The sequence below is a fragment of the Bos mutus genome, chromosome 20, assembly GCF_027580195.1.
Source record: "Bos mutus isolate GX-2022 chromosome 20, NWIPB_WYAK_1.1, whole genome shotgun sequence".
Classification (NCBI taxonomy): domain Eukaryota; kingdom Metazoa; phylum Chordata; class Mammalia; order Artiodactyla; family Bovidae; genus Bos; species Bos mutus.
The window spans coordinates 24359498-24373362 of NC_091636.1; the positions used below are offsets into that span (position 1 = coordinate 24359498).

Consider the following 13865-nt stretch of genomic DNA (forward strand, 5'->3'; position numbering starts at 1 on the left):
GGGGTTCAGGATGGGGAGCATGTGTACACCCATGGCGGATTCATGTTGATGTATGGCAAAACCAATACAATACTGTAAAGTAATTAACCTCCAATTAAAATAAATTTAATTAAAAATAAATAAATAAATGGCCAAATGATAATAATCTTCTTTGATTGGTATGCTTTATTCAACTAGGTTCTCAAACCATTGGATGTGAAAACCAAATTTTACAATGCAGAGGTAAGTGTGAGCACCTAATGGGATTTCATGTTCAACATTAAGATCTTATCTGACTAAAATTCTCATGTATTATATTTCTTTTCATATCAGAGTAAATTGCTGATATGACTACAAATTACTTGTGAAAAATGAGCATAAAGTTAAATCACAAGTGATTAATTTCACTGCAGATCTCTTTTAATCTGCTGTTTTCAATTTACATGGAATCAATATGCCTTGATTTTTATTCTCATTAACTTTGAGGCTTTCACCTCCTTTCATTAAATGATGACCCTATGCTTCCATTTAATAGTTGTTGTTCCTGTCTAAAAACATTAGCAATCTGTTAAATATTTATAAATGTGGTTGTGATATTGTAAAAATTGAAGTAGTAGATCTAAACCTGCAAAAAAAATTTAATATTTATATAGAAAAATATTAAGTAGAACTCAATACATTAAATTCTTTGTCCTGAAAAGTCAGTGTGAGATTGCTAAGTTTAGTGAATGATTTGAATTTCTCCTTAGGAGAAACAAATTTGGCAAAAATATAGAAAGGAGTAACTTTCAGAATAGAAGATTATCTTCTGTTCTAACAAAAGATATAGAATATAATTTGTTATAAGGAAAAGGTTTAATTCTTGAATTTCTTTTACAAAATTCTATTTTATCCTGGTATCTAGAATTCCAGAAAAAACAGATTTCCTACTGGGCCTCTTACTCCCGAAAAATCATGTGTTTCAGATCATAATGATAAACTCAGAGATATTCAAATATAGCATTTTGAAATGAAAATTATGTCTGTTACTCCAAAACCAGGTGATAAGAAATTTGTAGTCACATGTCAAATTTGATAATATTATTTTTACCATCAGCATCTCAGAGTTTTTATTCACTATAAAGTTTGTGCTACAGCTGGACATACCAAAACATCTAAGATAAGGAACCTAACCCTGAAGTAAAAACCTATCAGGAGAAAAGAAAAAAGTGCATAAAATAAAAAAGTTACTAGTATAGTATATAGTGAGACTAGAGAGACTGGTACAAAAAAATGTGCTACAGGAACTCTGGGAATGAGATTCTGGAGTAGTCTAAGAAAGCTTCATGGTAAAGAAAGAGAACTGCCTCAGAGTCCAGAAGGAATAGGTGCTGGAAATGTAGTGTCAGAGCAGTGAAGGTGTTCCAAGCAGAGGTGCAAGTGGAACATTGAGTATGTAGTGAAGAGTATACATATCACTATTTGATGGCAGGATTCAGTCTCATCAAGGAGATTATTAGATGTTTAAAGAGTTGATGTTTCTTTGTGGGGAGGGATAGGAGAATTGGGATAATACATATTTGTTCTACCTTTTTTTGTTATTAGTAATATATGTACTTAAATAGTCTTAATTTATTATTTCGCTGGAAAAGATTTCATTCATAGTATGAGGGGAGATTGGTAACTATTCTATTAGAAAAAATAGTTTGGAAAATTAAAAACAAATATGTAGGTGGGTCTTTTTTTTCCTGTAATTGACTCCTAGGAAAGCACATACTAAACTATTTTAAGTTTTCTTTGTTGAAATATGGTGGTACATGAGGGTACTTGTCAAGTAGTTTCATCACACCAATATTAAGGGTGAATTGCAAATTTTTTTAATTGCTAATAATTCCATAAATAACATAAAAGTAACATACTCCCCAAGAAAAAAGGAAGAAACCCACAAGTTTACCACAGCAAAAAAGTAATTGATTCTTCATTAACCAGTTTTCTCTTTCAGTCTTTACTCATTTGTATATAATATTCTGTTCTTATAATCATAGTAACAATTTTGCTTTTTCAATTAACATTACATATAGACATGATCTTTAATGTAGACTTTGCCAACAAACTTCAGCTAAAAAATTTTCATAAAATTCTGAATTTTGAAAGTGACATTTCTTTAAAAATGAGGAGTGAGCAAATAGCATTTAGGATCTTTCTAATACATTAGGTATTACCTATTAGGCAAACTAATACTGTCCTGCCTGTGGCATAAAGCAGATTCTTTTAACCCCAACTAGGAAATTTGGGAGTTAGTTAAGCATACTAGTTTCAATAGTTTATTACACTATTCCATAGACCTTACCTGACAACTATTATTAGCCCCACATTTGTCGCAAACATGTTTTTTTATGCTGCATCTAAAAATACTATGTGAATCACCAAAAGGAAAACAAGTTTAAGAAAGCTTTGCTAGGGAAAAAAAATGATATAAGAAGCTAGGCTTCAAACCTTTGGTTACCTGCTGAGTATAGTGCTCTATGCAAGGTACTGAAGAGAAATAAATATAAACTGAAATCTTCCCTATCCTCATAGCACTTAGATTTAGTGGAGGAGACATAACAGTGCTTCCCTGGTGGCTCAGGCGGTAGAGTTTGCCTGCAGTGCGGGAGGCCCAGGTTCAATCACCTGGGCAGGGAAGATCCCCTGGAGAAGGAAATGGCAACCCATTCCAGTATTCTTGCCTGGAAAATCTCATGGACAGAGGAGCCTGGTGGGCTACAATCCATGGGGTCACAAAGAGTCGGACATGACTGAAGTGACTTAGCACTTGATATGACTTGATATCACAGTGTAAGCACCCCCACCCACCCTGATCATGAAGTGTATTTATACTTTGGGAACATAGGTGAAAAATGATTTCCAGCTTGATGTTTGATGAAAGAGCTGACATTTGAGATGGCCCGTGGGAAATAAGCAACTTTAGCTGCTACTGCTAAGTCGCTTCAGTTGTGTCCGACTCTGTGCGACCCCATAGATGGCAGCCCACCAGGCTCCCCCGTCCCTGGGATTCTCCAGGCAACCCAACTGGAGTGGGTTGCCATTTCCTTCTCCAATGCATGAAAGTGAAAAATGAATGTGAAGTTGCTCAGTCGTGTCCAACTCTTAGCAACCCCATGTACTGCAGCCTACCAGGCTCCTCCGTCCATGGGATTTTCCAGGCAAGAGTACTGGAATAGGGTGCCATTGCCTTCTCCAACTTTAGCTATGTATATATATATATATATATATATATATATATATATATATATATGAAAAGAAGATGAACTATGAAATCTGTTAACTCTCAATTGTTTGAAGTGGTCTAGTTCAGCATTCCCTGAAGTGTAAGATCCCATTATTAGATAAATTTAGAAGAAGCTATACAGTATCTGTCCTGAATGTGGCAGATATTTGTATACCCATCCTAAGTAATCTATGAAGAATTACAAAGTGGTAAGAATTTAAAGAATTATAAAGGCACGGGATATGCCTCTCTCCCCTAAAGTATGCCCTTGAGTATTTGCTCCTGTTTAAGTGTTCACCTGCAGTGTTCTTTCTATTCATTTAACCTTAGCATTTTCACCTTTTTAGAAAAATGATTTGTCATATTTCTTTGTGTTACTTTCTGTTTACGTCCTTGTTTTACTAATGCTGTCTTGTTTAGTAAATTTAAAAAATGCAGAAATGCATTTAATTTTAAAGTTATTCTTTTCCTTTAACATTTAATCTGATTTTTCTAATTTTTCTTTTTATTTTTCCATTAGAGTGACCTCAGTTCTGTGGTAATTTGATTTTTTATTATAAATTTATATGCTTTTCTTACTTACCACTTTTTGACTTTGCCTAATTAATCTCTCCATACAAAACATAGTGGAAAAACAAAGTTAGTTGTGAATATACTTATGTGACTTTGAAAATATGTATATAATTTGTACTTTTTATATTATATTGATTGTCTTATTATATGAGAAAGTATACATCAAAGACTAAATTGTCATATTGAAACAATTATATTCTTAAATTAGTGTGTTTTCTGTAGATATTTTTTAAAAGAGGCCTTGTTAGCCTTGTTTAAATAGCCTTCAAATTTTCAACGTCTTAACATAAAATATCCTGTGATCCTTCACATCTTTGAATGAACTGTGTAGTTGAAATTCATCTTCAAATGCACAGTGGTTTTAGTCTGAATTCTGGGTCAGGTAAAGATGGCCCTTTAACAGTAAACTGAAGAAAATTAAATTTTCCCAAGTTGGTTAAAATCATATTTTCAAATTTCTGTTTAATATAAGCAACATTTGCTTATAAATTATATACACAATAAAAACTGCCTTAGCACTGAATTCTTAATTTTTTAAATGTCAAGTAACTTTATACTAACTGTTCAAACTAACTTAATTTTCCATTATGCTGCTTGTTTTTCCTTTCATTTTATCTAAGCTCTTCTAAACTTATGCAGAAATTGAATTTTTAAATTTGAAATGTGGGTCTATGGTTATTTTTTTTTAAGCAATGGATTGATGGGATATATTTACTTTTTGTTTTTTTGAGAAAAAATAAAATGCTGTTGAATGTGTACTTTCTTTTAAACTGATAAATCATTGTATTTCTATTTTATTAGGGCACATGTACCCAGGACAAAAGAATCTGTTTTGTTTTAGATAATAATACATTAAATTATAATTCCATCATTATAATTTGCAAATAATTTCCATTTTTATGGATTTAGTGTTAAAAAAGCCAAGTGCCAACATTTTTTGGTCATAGTTTATTTTATTTCTGTATATATATTACTATGAAACTTTTTGAATAAAGTAATTCTAGAATATCCTTAGTATACCATTTTATATATGTTTGTATCAAAAAAGAGGCAAGTTGTCTGTTATCCTGCGATTATATACCCCCCCAAAATAACAAAATAGCATAAAAGAATGTTTAGCATAATTAGGGAATTTTAAAAATTATGTAAAAGTACATATGTAATTACCCCATGACTGAAATACTGCTGTATCTGTCAGTAAGACTACAAAGTACCTTTTCTTTGATTTAAAAACTCAAAGATTTCAAGTATAACTCACTTTTTTTTTTGCCCTGAATATACACTTAACAATAAACTGGGGAATCACTAATGAACACTAAAATAATTGCTTTATAAAGTTAAATCCTATAAGATTATAAAATAGATTATTCATTATACTATCTAATTTGAAATAATAATGAAAATTAAGTTAAATTATGCTGAAATAGTATAACAAAGACCTAATTATCTTAACACATTTCTGAAATGCTAAGTGCACAGGTGTATTCATTATCCTAGATTGCATTTTCACATTTGAATAACTTACCAGAAATTTTAAGATATATGTGAATGAAATTCCAGTTAAACATTTTTGGATGTCAATTCAAAAAAATATTATAGTTATCCCCCATCCATTGTTTGATAACTTATCAGTCGACTAACACTTGACTTTGCCCCTGTTAATTATGTTAGGATAAAGATTTCTTTTCTTGCATTAATTATGATAACTTTGATTTGCAGGCATGAACTAATCACATTTATGGTTAATGTTTTTTCTTCAAATAAATTAGATATTGTTGTTGAGGTAAATACTTTAAACACCATCATACTTTGGTGGATTTTTTTTTTCAGACTGATGAAGTATTTCTTGAAGCCCAGATTCAGAATATTACAACCTCACCTATGTTTATGGAGAAAGTTTCATTGGAGCCATCTATAATGTACAATGTAGCAGAATTAAATTCAGTCAACCAAGCTGGAGAATGGTAAATATGAATTGTGAACTATTTGTTTTTATTTTAAAAGACATGAACTTTTCTATCATTGTTACTCTTGGGTGATTTATGATTTTTTTAATTAATAGACTTTATTTTAGAAGAGAATTTTTAAATTTATAGAAAAATTTATCAGAAAGTGCAGCGTTCTCATGCGCCCTCCCCACTTACAGGGCCCCATACTGTTTATATTTTAACTTGGTGCATTTTTTACAATCAGCGAATCAGTATTGATACTTACTATTAACTAAAATCCAGTTTACATTCTTGTTCACTTTCTGTGTTGTGCATTCTATGAGTTTTGACAAACGTAATGACATAGCCATCATGACTTTACCTTTTAAAATAATTTCACTGCCCTTAAATTCTCTCATGGTCCATCAGCTCTCCCTTCACATAAAAATAAGATCTTTACCATTTGTACCTGGAGCACTTATTCTTTCAATTTTCATAGTAACTCAGATAAATATGGAACATTTCATCCTTTATCCTGCAAATGATAGAATTGAGACATGGGAAGGAACGATGGAAAAGTTAGAGTGAACAGTAAGTTTCAAGATGATGTATTCCCTCAACATCAAAAGGAGCGAGCATAGGAATAGATGATTTAATTTTTTACAAAAATGAAATACACATCTATGAGTAATTTATAAAAAGAATAAATAAATGTAAGATCAACATTAATATATATAAGAAGGTAATAGCTGGAGAAATACCTGATTTTATTAATCAAGAATGGAAATTTTACTTTTATTATGTTAGAATACAGTAAAGTGTGTAGCCTCTCATACCCCCACAGAGGAAAACAATATTTTTCCCCTCTTTGCCTGATCCTTTTATTCATTTGAAAATGATTCCTTAGTTTAGGGTATGTTTGTTTATTTTTGTTCATAATTTTAGAGAAAAGGGACAAGATACTGAAGGTTCTGATTTCTATTGCATTTTTTCAGTTAACTGATATACATCCAATACTTTAGATAATATATTGCATTCTATTATAAAGAATCTGAAGATTTTCCTATCAACTGAAAAAAATTAAAGAAAAATAAGTCCTCTCAGTTCAAGTTCTTTTCATTTGTATTGAAACCACTGACCTGTTGTATTCTAGATCTTTGGATGGTAGATCATTCAGGTCCTATCCAAAGGAACCATCACAGCCATGGTTTTTCTTTTAAAAGATTCTAGAGAAAGAAAAAAAAAAGATTCTAGAGAATTTTTTCCATCTCTGTCTTCACCCCTCAGTGTAACTACATTTGGGTCAAGAGCATATTTGCAGCCGATGGATACACGCCAGTACTTATACTGCCTAAAACCCAAGAAGGAGTTTGCAGAAAAAGCAGGCATCATTAAGGGAGTAACGGTAATTGGAAAATTGGATATAGTATGGAAAACAAATCTAGGTGAAAGGGGAAGATTACAGACCAGCCAACTTCAAAGAATGGTGAGTCTAGGGAAAACACTGAAGGGGGTTTTGGCATGTTGGAGATTCAGATAGTTAGAACAAGTTAAATTTCCCTAGGTCTGTCACTAAAATCAGAGCACTATAAAAGGCATTAATATTACCAGAGAATAAAAGACAAATAATTTCACTGATACCTAGGTAGAAAATTGGTATTGATATGAATAGGAAATGTTCAGATGTTAATTTATCCATCGTACATGGCTTTCTACCATGTAAAGAACTTTTTTACTTTACCAAACAAATTAAAATAACTATATATCAGTTGTTTCCTCATATGGTAATTCATGCTCATTGTTTTTTTTTCTTTTTTTTTCTTTTTTTTTTAATGCTCATTGTTATCTGACTTCCACTATATTAGAGTTATCTCTTTCTTTTTGCAATGTTTTGGAACTCTTGGATTTATACTGTATTTACCTACTCAGTTCATTCTCTTTTTAAAGATGTTTAAAATGTCAGTTATCTGAAACTCATGTGAGTCCCACTCAAATTATCTTGTAAACACTGGTTGGATACTTTATCTAATTTCTACTCTGAGAGTATGGATAGCGACCAGCCTTCTTTTTCTTGTGCTAGTGAAAATATGCTACAGAATCCTCTATTTATACTGAATATTACCTGCTGAGATACGTTCTAAAATTTACTTTTACTATTTGAGGCAAAAATTGAAAAAAGAGATCATCACTGGGCCTAGTTTAAAACATAGTCATGCTGTCATGGCATTTTGATTCTACTGTCTGTCCATATCAGTGAATCTTGTAGAACAGACATGATTTGCTTCTTCAGTGTCTTCCATTTATTTCAGTGTCTTCCTCTACCTGTTTAGGCAATAACCTCACCTATGCAGAGTTATGTTTCTATAAGCTACAGTAAGTATCTTTGGAACAGCTTCCCCTTAGATCAGACTCCCTAAAATTGCTTTACTGTTTGCCTATGAGACTCATTTCAACTTTACTAAACATGGAGTAATTATAACAAAAACAGTCAGAGTCTCTAGTGCTATTTTTCAACAGTAGCAGCAAAAGAAGTTAGAATGGATAACAGTAGGACTGTGGTACTCTTTTAAAATGGAAAAGTTTTTATAATAGATATAATAGATGTATATTAACTATATTTCTTTTCTCATAGGCTCCAGGTTATGGAGATGTTAGGTTGTCTTTGGAGGCAATCCCAGATACTGTAAACCTTGAAGAACCTTTTCATATTACTTGTAAAATAACAAACTGCAGGTAATGCCAATATTTGTGGATGGATATCCTTTCATTTTTACCTGAGAGAGACTTCTTAAAGCTTTTTTTTTTTTACAAGCACATTGTTTTATTTTTTTTTTTTTGAGTTGCCAAATGGTTTTTTGTGTTTTTTTTTACTTTACAATATTGTATTGGTTTTGCCATACATCAGCATGCATCCGCCACAGGTGTACACGTGTTCCCCATCCTGAGCCCCCCTCCCACCTCCCTCCCCATACCATCCCTCTGGGTCATCCCAGTGCACCAGCCCCAAGCTTCCTGTATCAAACCTGGACTGGTGATTCACTTCTTATATATTATACATGTTTTAATGCCATTCTCCCTAATCATCCCCGCCTCCCTCTCCCACAAAGTCCAAAAGACTGTTCTATACATCTGTGTCTCTTTTGCTATCTCACATACAGGGTTTTCGTTACCATCTTTCTAAATTCCATATATATGCGTTAGTATACTGTATTGGTGTTTTTCTTTCTGGCTTACTTCACTCTGTATAATAGGCTCCAGTTTCATCCATCTCATTAGAACTGATTCAAATGTATTCTTTTTAATGGCTGAGTAATACTCTATAGTGTGTATGTACCACAGCTTTCTTTTAAATATGCTATCTTCTTGTAAGTTTCCTCTTGCCACGTAGTCTTCTCTGATATTGCCATTGAATACTATAAAGTTCTTCATCTGGTAGCTAACATTACATATTTTAGAGGTCCTACCCTATTAGGCACTTTTTAATATTTTATTTCTGTACCTGTGAGGTAGGTATTAATTATTCACATTCTTTGCAAGAGCAAGCTAACTCAGAGCTTGTGGCTTATTCAGTCTCAGAGAGCTAGAAAAGATGGGATCAGAGTTTGAAACCAGTGTTATTTGACTTCAAGGTCCGTGTTCATTTCATTGTTTACACTCCTTTCATACTTCAGATTACTAAACATGAACTAGTAGGTTCTTACGGAATAATACATTATAGATTTACTGTAATAAGATAGATTTTTCTGAGCCATATTTATATCTGAGCCGTATCTTTAGTATTAAGAAACTAAAAAGTACTTATGAATTTAATATAAGGGATAGCCATAGACTGGAAAACAGGACTTTGATAATAGAGTATAATCTAGCTATTGAGAAGCAAAGAGCATAGGGTTTTGAGGCCAGAAAAACCTAGGATTAAATCCCAGTCCTATCACTGCTGCTCCTTGTAGTACTATTTGGTGCATTCATGCTAAGTCGTTTCAGTTGTATCTGGCTCTTTGCAGCCCTATGGACCTTAGCCCGCCAGGCTCTTCTTCTGTCCATGGGATTCTCCAGGCAAGAATACTGGAGTGGGTTGCCGTTGGGGCATTTTGATATCACAGTAATGAATCCAAATCATCATAGTCTGAATGTATAATCCTTTTTAATTCTATATCCCTTTACAACTTTATGGTATTAGGAAGATAAGCATTTATCCTTCAAAATTACAAAATACCTACTTACCCTGTGATGCTTCCTAGACCTTCTCACACATAATCATAGCAAATTGTAATATAGTTTTTTTGTGATACTGATATATTTCTATAGTTAATCACTAGTCTCTTCTGTATTGGATTGCAAATAATTTAAGGGAAGAGATCATGTCTTACCAGCATTATAAGTGCAGTGCCTGCCACATCATAGGAGCTCAGTAAAAAACACACACAGGATAAAGAGTTTGTGCTACATGTACCCTTTATGGGTCTGCTTTTGGATTATTTGTTTTGTGTTTTTTGAGTTATAAAAAATCAGTTATTCACCAAATGACAAAATGCTGTAACAAATAAAGAAATAACAGTTTGAGTATTCACTTTACCTTTTGGTAATTCAAAAAAGTTTTCTAAAAAGCACTTATTTCTTAGATCTTCAGTTTCTTCATCTATAAAAATGGGATTACTACCAACCCACAACACACACAGACACATACCTGGAATCTGCTCTTACTGGATCTTTGTGGAATGTAATGAGGAAAGTCATGCATTGCACCTAAACTGGGCTGTGGCACACACTGAACATTTCAAATTTTAGCGGGGAGACAGAGACACATAAAAGCTAAGTATCATTAAATCGATACATCTAAAGTTCAAGTTTAAATTTAAATTTTAAACGAGTATTTTAAAATGTGGAGCCAACTAAGGCGAGAAAAAGAGTTTAAAGAATTGAAAGTAAGTCAAGCGTGGTGGTAGAGTAGCAGACCATTTTTCATTATGAAACTTTTGGTTTTAAGAACAATGCACATACTTTCACTAAAAGTGTTTTCTTAACTTAACAAGTTTAATTGAACTGGTGGTATCAATTATAAGGAGAAGTAGTCTTTTTCATGTCAAGTGAATACCTGAATAGTTTTACTTGTAAATCTTGCCAGTCATTTGCTATGTTATCTGCGTGGTAAGGGCTTCCAAGGTGCCTCAGTGGGTAAAGAATCTGCCTGCAGTGCAGGAGACACGGGTTTGATCCCTATGTCAGGAAGATCTCCTGGAGGAGGGCACAGCAACCCACTCCAGTATTTTTGCCTGGAGAATCCCATGGACAGAGAAGCTTGGCGGGCTACAGTCTATAGGGTCACAAAGAGTCGGACACAACTGAAGCGACTGAGCACACACTGCATGGTAAAGTAACGTAGATTAAATAGAAAAAGCACTGGACCAGCCTCAGTTTTTCATTCTCTTTCCTATGCTATGCTAAGTCACGTCAGTCGTACCCAACTCTGTGCGACCCCATAGACGGCAGCCCACCAGGCTCCCCCGTCCCTGGGATTCTCCAGGCAAGAACACTGGAGTGGGTTGCCATTTCCTTCTCCAGTGCATGAAAGTGAAAAGTGAAAGTGAAGTCGCTCAGTTGTGTCCGACCCTCAGCAATCCCATGGACTGCAGCCCTCCAGGCTCCTCCATCCATGGGATTTTCCAGGCAAGAGTACTGGAGTGGGGTGCCATTGCCTTCTCCGATTCTCTTTCCTACAGAGTATCTAACAGAAATAGGAAGGATGCATAGCAACAAGATTAGACACAGATGTCTGGAAGTCTCCCAGAGAAATGGCAAAACTCTTTTTAACAGATCAGCATCAGGGAGCCAGTGTTCAATACAGAACCAGAAGGCCTCCATCCAGACAGGCAGATTAGTCTCAGTGCCACTGTAAACTCCAGAACAAAACCGTGTCCTTTGATTTTCCTGATTCTAAGTGAAATAAAAACGATATGATAGATTTTCATTTCTGTTCCTGGTTTGCAGCTGGATACCATGAAAAGAAATTGACTGGCAATAGTGATTTAGAAACATTGCAGTATCCCTTTGTGAAAGGAACAAGATTTATTCCTATTTTTCTGATTCCTCCAGCAGTGAAAGAACAATGGATCTTGTTTTGGAAATGTGCAATACCAATTCTATCCACTGGTGTGGCATTTCAGGAAGACAACTTGGAAAGCTCCATCCAAGTTCCTCTCTCTGCCTTGCCCTCACACTACTGTCTTCAGTACAAGGACTGCAAGTATGCTCTCTCTTCAGTAATTTCAGTATTTAGGGGCTATTAACCCATAGTCATTTATTATATCCATTCTTTCTCTGGTCATTACCAATGAATGAAAACTTGGGTCTGTGTTTTTCTCTCAATAGAGCGTCTCCGGCTTAAGACTAACAGACACATTCTTAAAGAGAACATATGAATACGATGACATCGCACAAGTCTGTGTGGTATCTTCGGCCATTAAAGTGGAAAGTTGAAGAAAATGTCCAGTGTTACACTTTTCATTGAGTTGCCCAGAATTTTCTGTATTTTTGTCACCTTTGTAAAATGATCAACAGTAAAAATAAGTATGTTATTTAAATTTCTTTCCTATAAAAGTTAAAATATTAAATATTTGTTTTGAAAAGAACCATCTACTGATTTTATCTTGTGAGTTATATTCCAAATGAACATTTGTATATTTTCTGCACATGTGATTTTGTTTCACTTTAAATGACGATTGGACTTTATTCTCCAAAAGCTCTACATTTGAGGCCATGTGTCCCTAGCAGGTATCTTGAACAATGGTCAGTAAACTTTTCATGTAAAGGGCCAGGTATTGCATATGTTAGACCTTTCAGGCCCCGAGGTTTCTGCTGAAACTACTCTGCGGTTGTAATACAAAAGCAGCCAGTAGGCTCTAGTGACTCAGACAGTAAAGAATCTGCCTGCAGTGGAGGCGACCCAGGTTCAATCCCTGGGCAGGAAGATCCCCGGGAGAAGGGAATGGCTACCCACTCCCGTATTCTTTCCTGGAGAATTCAATGGACAGAGGGGCCTGGTAGGCTATAGTCCATGGGGTTGCAAAGGGTCAGAAACAACCGAGCGACTTTCACTTTAGGCAGAAATTGTACCACAGCATTTGCAAAAACAAGCAGCTGGCTGGACTTGACCTGCAGGCCACAGTTTGCTGACCTCAATCTAGAAGATACAGTTGTTTTTTAAAACTTTAGAATTCTCATCTTACTTTATTTAGGAGTATTTTCGTTAACACCAGCTTTTTCCTCAGTCAACAAAAAAAGTTTAAAACAACTGCGGTGGTCCTCATATAATCTTGTATTTGCTAACGGTATGAATTTTTCTAGTTGTTTTCAAAATTATCATATTGACATCTGTATTTTTGTGTGCATACAAACAGAAATGTTTAACTTTCAGTTACTAAAAGCAGATAAGAATTGGTTTTATTTCTTAAACTGTCAATTACTCAGATAACTCTAAGCTAAGAAGCCTGATCATTTTCTAATTCTAAGCCAAGAAAGTCCTGTTTTTCCCCATTGAAAAATAAACCACTTTTTTTTTAAGGCATACTTAAAGGATTTCCAGCTTCTAATACTTGATTTTGAACTCTACATCATGTATTATTATTACAAAACTGTTTCTGCATGTAATCACATTAATTTACTTACGTCATATACAAAACAGTGAGGAAATTAAGACTATAAACAACTTTGCAACATGGATGTAATAAAAGTTTCAATACTTTGAAACAAAAACTAATGCTGTTAAATAAAAACTTAAGTTGAAATTCAAGCATGTGTATATAACTGCTTAAATGTAAATGAACTGTCAAATACAAAAATTGTTTTTTCTTAAATGCATAATTATTTATTGCCATGACAAATTGTTTGGTCCAAAATGAAAGCTGTATTCTGAATGAGATTTGCCCTTAAATTGAAGAGGTAATTAATGAAACGTCCGTGCAAAATAAAGTGCAAGCAGTGTAAAATTGTCTTTGTCCAAAGACAGTCTTTTCTCCAAAATGAGTACAATTGATTAAATGATGAAATAAGACTTTATAGCCCTGCACTGGATACTTCAGTAGCTTTCAAGGTGTCTTCTCATGACTGAACCTTCTGTTTCACTCCATTCAAATTTT

General features: G+C 33.9%; 1 protein-coding gene across 4 annotated transcripts in view; it reads left to right on the forward strand.

The window, feature by feature from the left end:
- The window catches only part of TRAPPC13 (trafficking protein particle complex subunit 13), a 34285-nt gene extending 21926 nt beyond the window's left edge, over window positions 1–12359 (forward strand). The window contains exons 7-13 of one of the 4 annotated variants that reach the window (XM_005892779.3): window positions 178–222; window positions 3750–3767; window positions 5633–5766; window positions 7018–7216; window positions 8363–8463; window positions 11824–11974; window positions 12100–12359. In XM_005892779.3, coding sequence (XP_005892841.1) covers window positions 178–222; window positions 3750–3767; window positions 5633–5766; window positions 7018–7216; window positions 8363–8463; window positions 11824–11974; window positions 12100–12207 — 756 coding nt within the window. In that variant the 3' untranslated portion in view covers window positions 12208–12359. The remainder of the gene's footprint in view (window positions 1–177; window positions 223–3749; window positions 3768–5632; window positions 5767–7017; window positions 7217–8362; window positions 8464–11823; window positions 11975–12099) is intronic. The other 3 variants (XM_005892780.3, XM_005892781.3, XM_005892782.3) reach the window with 3 other exon arrangements.
- Window positions 12360–13865: the final 1506 nt, after the last annotated feature.